The sequence below is a fragment of the Salmo salar genome, chromosome ssa26 (genome assembly GCF_905237065.1).
Source record: "Salmo salar chromosome ssa26, Ssal_v3.1, whole genome shotgun sequence".
Classification (NCBI taxonomy): Eukaryota; Metazoa; Chordata; class Actinopteri; order Salmoniformes; family Salmonidae; genus Salmo; species Salmo salar.
In genome coordinates, this window is record NC_059467.1 from 16,531,449 (window position 1) to 16,542,500 (window position 11,052).

General features: G+C 44.0%; 1 protein-coding gene across 1 annotated transcript in view; it reads left to right on the forward strand.

Annotated features, from left to right (window-relative positions):
* The first annotated feature begins 1,012 nt into the window (after positions 1-1,012).
* The window catches only part of LOC123730835 (DBF4-type zinc finger-containing protein 2 homolog), a 14,363-nt gene continuing 4,323 nt past the window's right edge, over positions 1,013-11,052 (forward strand). Inside the window, exons 1-2 of the mRNA XM_045709119.1 lie at positions 1,013-1,108; positions 1,988-2,150. Coding sequence (XP_045565075.1) covers positions 1,013-1,108; positions 1,988-2,150 — 259 coding nt within the window. The remainder of the gene's footprint in view (positions 1,109-1,987; positions 2,151-11,052) is intronic.

Here is an 11,052-nt window from a genome sequence, read left to right on the forward strand (position 1 = left end):
CAGTATCGCAATACTTGTTAGTATCGTGGCAAGGAAACAAAAAACAAAGGAGATTTAACTTCTTTCGGAAAACAGCCCTAATGTTGGAAACATACATCATTATGTTGTCATCCAGAGTCACATTTCTCTAAGCTATAGCACACTATATTTTACATACAGCAGGTGTAGGACCAAAGAGTTTGATCTGCTTTGTGCTGGCCCAATTATGCGCATGCAAAGAATGAAATATGTTCGTTAGGGAGAAGAACGTAGACAGAGATTAGGGAGAAGACCATGTAGATTAGGGGTAGGCAACCCTGGTCCTGTTTTTGATTTAACTGACCTGGAAGACCAGGTGTGTTGAATTTAGGCAATCACTGAACTGATCAATTAGCTCAGTTGGTCAGGTGTGGTGCCTAGTTGAAACCTAATCCTGCAGTACCTGTGGCACTCCAGGAACACGGTTGTTTACCCCTAATGTAGAGCAATATACAGTATACGGTATACAAATGAGGGTGTGGAACATTGCATTTATTGAGTTTGTCTTGTACTTGTGGGAGTACACAAATACAGTGTTCATGAGTTGGTTGCGCCACAGCTTGCTCAAGGACAAGCACTGTACAGCTGTTATCGAGCCACATAAATGATAGAAAGCATTTAGCAGTTGCTCTGTTTGAAAATGAAATATTTACTAGATTGAAACCAGCTTCTAAAAGCTATTTTCTATCTTTACCACACTCCGTTAAACTGCTCAGGTGGGGAGAGAGAGAGATTGAGGGAGAGAGAGCGCTGGAGAAAGAGGGAATGTGATTGCTTAGAGGTGGGTGGATGAGAGAGCGGATCCCATGTGCTGGCTCTAGCTTGTTACCGCCTGTGAAGTGAAGTGTGCAGGCTGTGTGTCAGAGATGATGGAGGCGCGTTAGACCTGCAGGGTAGAGGGGGCGTTACCACTACGGAGGGGCTCCTTGGACCTTGAGACCTACCTCGCAGCTGCAGGCAGGGCTCTCCTGGGACCAGCAGCAGGCGAGGCAGGATGGCAGACTGGGAGGGCTGGAATCCTGCTGGGGGTCCAACCAGGGATCCTACAGGCCCTGTGTTGTCTCTCCACATCAGGTGGTGGACTCCAGTGGTACTGTGGGTGGCTGTAGGGAGAACAGGAGAACAGGCCATCTGGACTGGGCTGCACTGTAGTGGCCACAGAGGATTCAGTCACAGCTCTACTGAGAACTGCTACAATAAGAGCCTGTGTGGGCAAAACTAGAAGCGAGTAAACAAAGAATGGCATGGGAGAATTTCCCTACACTCTTATCTATCTATTTAAAGTAGTTTTTCCTTCTCTTTCTTCCGCCTTTCTCTTCCTGTATTCTGTATCTCACCCTTTCTGCGGCCCTCTTGGGATGGCTCTGCTTACATGAGTTTCTAAATCCTTTTTTGTGTTGCTTCATTTATTCATTCTTTGTCTTTGCGCTCCTGGCTTTGCCCAATTCAAAAGGAAAGCCGTGGGTCTGCAGAGAGGAGAACATTGGGAAAATAGCCTTTTGTTGTTCATTTGAAAGAACAGCTTCCAGTCTGACAAATGGCAGCACTCTGATAGGGAACGACAGGAGTCTGAATATACACACGGCTCTGAACACACTCCAACTCTGATCCTGCCAATGTTCTGATCTCAAGTGTGTCTTGCTGTGTGGTGAGGATAACCGGCAACAGTCTCAGCACTCCACCTCTCCCGTCAAACTCCAAATGAGAGCAGAGAAAGACAGGAGGGAAATAATGTAATTCCACACAAAACACAAAACCACCTTTTCCTCATTCATTTCCATGACATTGGAACAGTTGCTGGAACAATAAACCTCTCTCCATTCCTCAACAGCCTATTGGCCATTGTGGGGGTTCTGAATGAGAGGACGTCTGGGTGCTATGAATGCTTATGTTGTGCTGTGTGTCCGACACTCTTGACCTGTATTCTTGTAGTAGTTTCCATGCACTTGTGCCCCTTGACCCTCTCCAGTGCAATAAGAGCTCAGGGCTGTGCCTGGGATCCCCATGGACTCTGGGTCCCCATGACCACTCCCTGTTCTTCCTCTGTTCAACAAGGGGCATCGTAGGGGAGCGTCACCTCCATGGAGAGCGGCCGCGTGTTCCAGGCAGTCCAAACTGTCCTAATGCAGCATGTGAGGACATGAGGAGATGGGGAGTGGAGGGGCAGACTGAAGGACCGTTAGGAGGGAGTGACACCATCCTCCTGCACAATTGCTCCACACCTCTATTGTCCAGCCAACTGTTAGGTATTGTGGACGGGTCAGGTTGGATTCAGCTCTGGGTGATAATATGCAGTGTTCCTGTGAGAGTTCTCCTGTCTGCAACTGTTTTACAGGCTGAAAGAGGGCCTCTCTATGTACAATGCTGTGGGATAGACAGAGAGAGAGGGAGTTGTCTCATAAGTCTTTCTCCACGTGCATAAGTACAGTGAAATGCCTTTCTTGCATGCTCTAAACACAACAATGCAGTAATCAATAAAAATGTAATACTAAAAATAACATAAGGTAGAACAAAAACACACAATTAAAAAAAAAAAATCAAACTTTATTTGTCACGTGCTAAATACAAGTGTAGATCTTACCGTGAAATGCTTACTTACAAGCCCTTAACCAACAGTGTAGTTCAAGAAGAGTTAAGAAAACATTTGCCAAATGAAGTAAAGTAAAAAAAAACATTTTAAAAAGTAACACAATAAAATAACAACGAGGCTATATACAGGGGGTGTCGGTACAGAGTCAATGTGCGGGGATACAGTTTAGTCGAGGTAATCTGCACATGTAGCTAGGGGTGAAGTGACACCACAATTGTCAGTTGACAATTTTTGGGGCTTTCCTCTGACACCGCCTACTATATAGGTCCTGGATGGCAAGAAGCTTGGCCCCAGTGATGCACTGGGCGGTGCACCCTACCCTCTGTAGCACCTTACGGTCAGATGCCGAGCAGTTACCATACCAGGCTGTGATGCAACCAGTCAGGATGCTCTCGATGATGCAGATGTAGAACTTTTTGAGGATCTGGGGACCCATGCCAAATCTTTTCAGTCTCCTGAGGGGGAAAAGGTGTTGTCGGGCCCTCTTCACGATTGTCTTGGTGTGTTTGGACCATGATAGTTTGTTGGTGATGTGGACACCAAGGAACTTGAAATTCTCGACCCGCTCCACTACAGCCCCGTCGATGTTAATGGGGTGTGTTCGGCCCGCCTTTTCCTGTAGTCTACGATCAGTTCCTTTGTCTTGCTCACATTGAGGGCGAGGTTGTTGTTCTGGCACCACACTGCCAGGTCTCTGACCTCCTCCCTATAGGCTGTCTCATCACTGTCGGTGATCAGGCCTACCACTGTTGTGTCATCAGCAAACTTAATGATGGTGTTGGAGTCGTGTTTGGCCAGCAGTCGTGGGTGAACAGGGAGTACAGGAGGGGACTAAGCACACACCCCTGAGGGGCCCCAGTGTTGAGGATCAGTGTAGCAGACGTGTTATTGCCTACCCTTACCACTTGGGGGTGGCCCATCAGGAAGTCCAGGATCCAGTTGCAGAGGGAGGTTTTTAGTTCCAGGGTCCTTAGCTTAGTGATGAGCTTTGTGAGCACTATGGTGTTGAACGCTGAGCTGCAGTCAATGAATAAAATTCTCACATAGGTGTTCCTTTTGTCCAGGTGGAAAAGGGCAGTGTGGAGTGCAATTGAGATCGCATCATCTGTGGATCTGTTCGGGTGGTATGCGAATTGGAGTGGGTCTAGTGTATTTGGGAGGATGCCGTTGATGTCAGCAATGACCAGCACCTCATTGTTACCGACGTGTGTGCTACATGGTGGTAATCATTTAGGCAGGTTACCTTCACTTCCTTGGGCACAGGGACTATGGTGGTCTGCTTGAAACATGTAGGTATTACAGACTCGGTCAGGGAGAGGTTTAAAATGTCAGTGGACACTTGCCTGTTGGTTCGCGCATGCTTTGAGTACATGTCCTGGTAATCATTCTGGCCCCGCGGCTTTGTGAATGTTGACCTGTTTAAAGGTCTTGCTCACATCGGCTACCGAGAGCGTTATCACACAGTCATTCAGAACAGCTGGTGCTCTCATGCATGCTTCAGTGTTGCTTGCCTCAAAGCGAGCATAAAAAACATTTAGCTCGTCTGGTAGACTCGCATCACTGGACAGCTCGTGGCTGGGTTTCCCTTTGTAGTCTGTAATAGTTTCAAGCCTTGCCACATCTGACGAGCGTCAGAGCCGGTGTAGTAAGATTCAATCTTAATCCTGTATTGACGCTTTGCTTGTTTGATGGTTCAGGAGGATAGAATTATTCTCAGATTTCCCAAATGGAGGGGGCGGAGAGCTTTGTATGCATCTCTGTGTGTGGAGTAAAGGTGATCTAGAGTTTTTTTTCCTCTGGTTGCACATGTGACATGCTAGTAGAAATGAGGTCAAAACGGATTTAAGTCTGCCTGCATTAATGTCCCCGGCCACTATCAATCAAATGTATTTATAAAGTCCTTCTTACATCAGCTGATGTCAACAAGGGCTGTACAGAAACCCAGCCTAAAACCCCAAACAGCAAGCAATGCAGGTGTAGAAGCACGGTGGCTAGGAAAAACTCCCTAGAAAGGCCAGAACCTAGGAAGAAACCTAGAGAGGAACCTATGTGGGGGGGGGGGGGGGCAGTCCTCTTCTGGCTGTGCCGGGTGGAGATTATAACAGAACATGGCCACTAGGAGCGCCGCTTCTGGATGAGCATTTTCTTGTTTGCATATGGCCTTATACATAATAAATAAATAAATAATAAAATAAGAAGAACACGAGAAAGTAAATAAGTAAGTATACTACATACAGGGTCAGCCAGTTCCAGTATCATATTTACAATGTGTAGAGATACTGGTGATAGAAGTAGATATGTATATGGGTGACTGGGAATCAGGATATATGGTCAATAGAGAAGCAGCAGCTTGTATAATGATTGTATGTGAGTGGGTGTGCGTGTGTGTGTGTGTAGAGTCAGTATAAACGTATGTGCATATTATGTGTGTGTGAGCAAATGATGAATTGAGTGTCAGTGTGTGTGAGTGTGTAAGGCCCTGTGAGTGTGCATAGAGACAGTGCAAAAATACAAATAAAATACAAGGGTCAACTCAGGTAGTCTGTGTAGCCATTTTGTTAGCTATTTAACAGTCTTATGGCTTGGGGATGGAAGCTGTTCAGGAGCCTGTTGGTGCCAGACTTGATGCACCTGTACCGCTTACCATGCAGAGAGAACAGCAGAGAGAGCAGTGTATGTGTGGAGGGACGTCTGGGACAGAGGCCCTCTGTGTGGGGAGGTAGATCAGGCTAGGTGGGGTGGACGGACGAGGGTGACGCTCAGCTGGTAAGGATCCTGTTTGGACATGAGATCCAAAGCCCTATCATGGATAATACTCTCCTCTCCTATGACTTGTAGCTTTGGGGCAATGCATGCCGCCATTGCCCTAGTCTACAGAGAGCAGAATGTGGATAACTAACTCCTTTTACTCTTCTATATGAGTTCTATCCTCCCATTACCCCTGGAGTCCTGGAGGGCATAGGGACGGACATATTCAGATGTAGTTACAGTATTATAGTAGTGGAAAGGAATCACTGTGAGTAGTTCATTCTGACAATCTCTGGTTTTGTGGAGATTAAATAGCCTCTTCCACTAGTTGATTAGCAGAGCTCCCAGAGGAGGAGAGTGAATGGCTCTTTCATACACTGTCCTCTATCTGTCTGTGTCTATGGGTGATGCCATAGAGACTTAGTGAGAGAGAGAGTCATTCCATAATCCACACAGAGAGTTGAGGAGGTAGTCGGTGAGCTGCAGCTTGGATAAAGGCAGTGATTGTAGCCCCCCCCCCCGCCCTCCACCAGGCAACTAATGATGGACGAGGAGCTGGAGGTAGAGTCTCTCTGGCAGATGAAGGAAGTGAATGTCTCTCTCTAGTACTAGGAGTTCCCACCCAGCATTGATCCCCACTGGCCAGGACTCAGCAGGAGTCTATTATCTGGGAGATTACGTTTAAAGCCCTTCATTTTGTACACATGGCTTTTTGAATGGCCCAGGCACAAAAGGCCTGATTGAGTTTCCATTGGCCATCTGAGCTGGACAGTAGCTCCCACACTTCTCCACCCTGACGTGGATAGAGACTGTGCATCATCCTGAACAAATGACATGTCATTTACCCTCTAACCTATCCCCTGCTCTCTTTCTCTTTCATCTCTACTTTCCTCTTGATGGTATACTGATTTGATTTGATTTTACTGTATATAGTTGATATATTGTGATAATCAACAGGCAGTGTTGTCAGGCAACAGTATAATAACCATATCCATGCCATTATCTTCTTGTTGTCATGTATGTACTGAATCATTTTAACCCCATCCCCCCCCAACACTAATGACTGCAACATATCTTAGATCCCAATTCCCATACCTAGCAACAGTGCCATGATTACCAGCCACATCAGCATACATCTTCATATAATATTATATTAAAGCACACAGATGGCTGTCCACAGAGAAAGAGAAAGAGAAAGAGAAAGAGAAAGAGAGCCGTTCCTCCCCTCTAGCTCCCTCCATCAGGATAAACATCCTGGGTCAAAGGAACATCCTCTTCCCTCTCTCTCTGTGAGCCATTCCTGCTTCAGGACCAATCTGCTCCCACGGGGCAACCCGAGACCAGTGGTGGAAAAAGTACCCAATTGTCATACTTGTGTAAAAGTAAAGATACCTTAATAGAAAATAACTCAAATAAAAGCGAAAGTCAGCAGGTAAAATACTACTTGAATAAAAGTCTAAAAGTATTTGGTTTTAAATATACTTAAGTATCAAAAGTAAATGTAATTACTAAAATGTACTTAAGTATCAAAAGTAAAAGTACAAGTATACATCATTTCAAATTCCTTATATTAAGCAAACTAGACGGCACAATATTTAAAAATTTTTTAAGGAGAGCGAGGGGTACGCTCCAACACTCAGACATAATTTACAAACAAAGCATTTATGTTTAGTGAATCTGCCAGATCAGGTAGTAGGGAAGACCAGGGATGTTTTCTTCATAAGTGCGTGAATTGGACCATTTTCCTGTCCTGCTAAGCATTCAAAATGTAACAAGTTATTTTGGTTGCAGGGAAACTGTAGGAATGTAAAGTAAAGTAAAGTAAATAGTAAAGTAAAGTACAGATACAAAAAAAGACTTAAGTAGTACTTTAAAGTATTTTAACTTAAGTACTTTACACCACCACCACCTCCCATCACCCAACCAGCACCCCAAATCATCCCTTCACATCACTGGGTGTCATTACTATATACAACAGCAGAACCATGGTAGCTAGAGGAACAGGCTAGCTAAGAAAATCCCATCAGCCTTAAGCAATTTATTTATCATTTTTTCCCCCCATCAGGTCTGGCCAACTCCAGTCCTCAGGGGCCTGATTGGTGTCACACTTTTTCTCCATCCCTAGCAAACACAGCTGATTAATCAAATAACAATCTAAACTGAAGATCATGATTAGTTGATTATTGGAGTCAGGTGTGTTAGCTGGGGCAAAACTGTGACACGAATCAGGCCCCCGAGGACTGGAGTTGCCCAACCCTGCTTCTTTCTTTCTTTCTTTCTTTCTTTCTTTCTTTCTTTCTTTCTTTCTTTCTTTCTTTCTTTCTTTCTTTCTTTCTTTCTTTCTTTCTTTCTTTCTTTCTTTCTTTCTTTCTTTCTTTCTTTCTTTCTTTCTTTCTTTCTTTCTTTCTTTCTTTCTTTCTTTCTTTCTTTCTTTCTTTCTTCAGCAGTCCAGAGGCCAATATTATGTTTTTTTTATTTATTTATTTTATTTCACCTTTATTTAACCAGGTAGGCAAGTTGAGAACAAGTTCTTATTTACAATTGCGACCTGGCCAAGATAAAGCAAAGCAGTTCGACACATACAACAACACAGAGTTACACATGGAGTAAAACAAACATACAGTCAATAATACAGTAGAAAAATAAGTCTATATACAATGTGAGCAAATGAGGTGAGATAAGGGAGGTAAAGGCAAAAAAGGCCATGGTGGCAAAGTAAATACAATATAGCAAGTAAAACACTGGAATGGTAGATTTGGAATGGAAGAAAGTGCAAAGTAGAAATAGAAATAATGGGGTGCAAAGGAGCAAAATAAATAAATAAATACAGTGGCGGAAGACGTAGTTGTTTGGGCTAAATTATAGATCGGCTATGTACAGGTGCAGTGATCTGTGAGCTGCTCTGACAGCTGGTGCTTAAAGCTAGTGAGGGAGATACCGTAATTTCCGGACTATTAAGCGCACCTGAATATAAGCCGCACCCACTGAATTTAAAAAAATAAAAATATTTCGAACATAAATAAGCCGCACATGTCTATAAGCCGCAGGTGCCTACCGGTACATTGAAACAAATGAACTTTGCACAGGCTTTAACGAAACACGGCTTGCAACAAAAAATACAAAATTAGCAGTAAGCTTTAGTTGTCTTTTTCACTGAGTCAATTCCTCACGCTGCTGTTTCCAACGTCTTATCATCGACTCATTAAGACCAAGCTCCCGTGCAGCAGCTCTATTTCCTTTTCCAACAGCCAGATCAATCGCCTTCAACTTGAAAACTGCATCATATGCATTTCTCCGTGTCTTTGCCATGATGAGGGTGACAAAATGACTACCGTAATCAGAATGATGGGAAGTTTGAGAGCGCTCGATTTAATCTAAGCAGTAAACAAATAAGTTGTTTGACCTTAACCCGTTCGGCAATTTCATTGGTCTAATGAAAGCTTCATGCTGCCAAAAAACTGAGCACGTCACAGAATGTGTTTTTTTGTAGAAAAAACATTTAAGCCGCGAGGTTCAAAGCTGGGAAAAAAGTTGCGGCTTATAGTCCGGAATTTACGGTAAGTGTTTCTAGTTTCAGAGATTTTTGTAGTTCGTTCCAGTCATTGGCAGCAGAGAACTGGAAGGAGAGACGGTCAAAGGAGGAATTGGCTTTGGGGGTGACCAGAGAGATATACCTGCTGGAGCGCATGCTACAGGTGGGTGCTGCTATGGTGATCAGTGAGCTGAGATAAGGGGGGAGTTTACCTAGCAGGGTCTTGTAGATGACCTGGAGCCAGTGGGTTTGGCGATGAGTATGAAGCGAGGGCCAGCCAACGAGAGCGTAACAGGTCGCAGTGGTGGGTAGTATATGGGGCTTTGGTGACAAAACGGATGGCACTGTGATAGACTGCATCCAGTTTATTGAGTAGGGTATTGGAGGCTATTTTGTAAATGACATCGCCGAAGTCGAAGATCGGTAGGATGGTCAGTTTTACGAGGGTATGTTTGGCAGCATGAGTGAAGGATGCTTTTTGCGAAATAGGAAGCCAATTCTAGACTTAACTTTGGATTGGAGATGTTTGATGTGAGTCTGGAGGGAGAGTTTACAGTCTAACCAGACACCTAGGTATTTGTAGTTGTCCACATATTCTAAGTCAGAACCGTCCAGTGTAGTGATGCTGGACAAGCAGGCAGGTGAAGGCAACGGTCGGTTGAAGAGCATGCATTTAGTTTTACTTGTATTTAAGAGCAGTTGGAGGCCACAGAAGGAGAGTTGTATGGCATTGAAGCTCGTCTGGAGGGTTGTTAACGCAGTGTCCAAAGAAGGGCCAGAAGTATACAGAATGGTGTCAATGTTGGTCAATTCTCATCCTAGGCTGGAGCGGGGTAATTGATTCCCCCTACAAGGTTATATTCCCTGGATGATATTGATCAATTAATTATGATGGATTTCCAATGGTGATCCTTCTTGTGTAGGTACGTTTAAGGCCTCTATTCAATCAGATCTGCTGTAGCTAACATCTGCCTAGGGTTGTTTTGATGGTGTCAGAAGGGGAACTGCTTTAGACCTGTTAAATCCACAAGTGGCTCCCGGCATTACACCTAAAGCGGACATTGCCATTGGCTGCATGGAGTCGCATTAACAGAAATCCCATGCAGCCCTGTTTACAAGTTGGAACACTGGAATGTGATATGTAATCTACACCTCGATTAGGCTGATAGAAACCCTCATCATTTAGTTGATTGATTTTTCAATTTGAGCGTAATCATGTCTCTATAGCCTACATTTTCTCTTTCTGCATTTCTAACAGGAGTGGGGAGGGTGTGGCTTCGTGACCATGATCGCAAGAGCAGCTGCTCACCATTTGACGACTCCAATGCAGTTCCACCTCCTACACTGCCAAAACATCCGCTATGCGGGTGTCTGCTATCCTCGTTTAATGGTTGATCTGATTGAATCTAGGCCTAAAGCTGAGATCCGCGTTAGGAGAAACAGCGCCACTGGCCGCCCCCGGCACTTCAGTTATGTTTTTTTTTTTTTTTTGAAGCGGTGGAGAGGTGCTCCAGCATCAAAGTAAAACAACTGTGTAGGAAACACTCTGCTGTTCTATCGCACGTGCAATGATGTCCGTCTGTACGTAGTTTGAAGTAAAGTCTTAGCTGTTGTAATATCGCAAACGAACGTGGCAGTTTCACTGCTACGGATTCCAACTTTAATGCCCAAGAGACGGATGAAATGACCTCTGCCGGGCCTTGACAAGGTCAATAAAATCAGTGGATGTGTTAGAAAAATACACAATATAAAAATGATTGGAAAAAAAACAACATCGGCTTCCCATAAGAGGGTGACATTTTTCTTAGTTTTCCACTTTTTCTCTACAGCACATGGTCGTGACATGTGACCTGAGATTTGAAAACACTATTGTGGTGATGAAGTTGTGATTTAAAAAAATAAACATTGCCATTGTCTTGGTAACTAGATTCTCTGTGAGCTAATGTGAACCATTGTCACTGTATTGACACTTTACTGGCCTCAAACACAACAAAAAGACCATTGTGAATTTGTGACAAATCAGATAGTTCAGGATTTTTCCATTTTTAGATTCTAAAGAATCATCCAGCATCTTCTAATCAATCAATCAATCAATCAATCAATCAATCAATCAATCAATCAATCAATCAATCAAATGTATTTTATAAAGCCCTTTTTACATCAG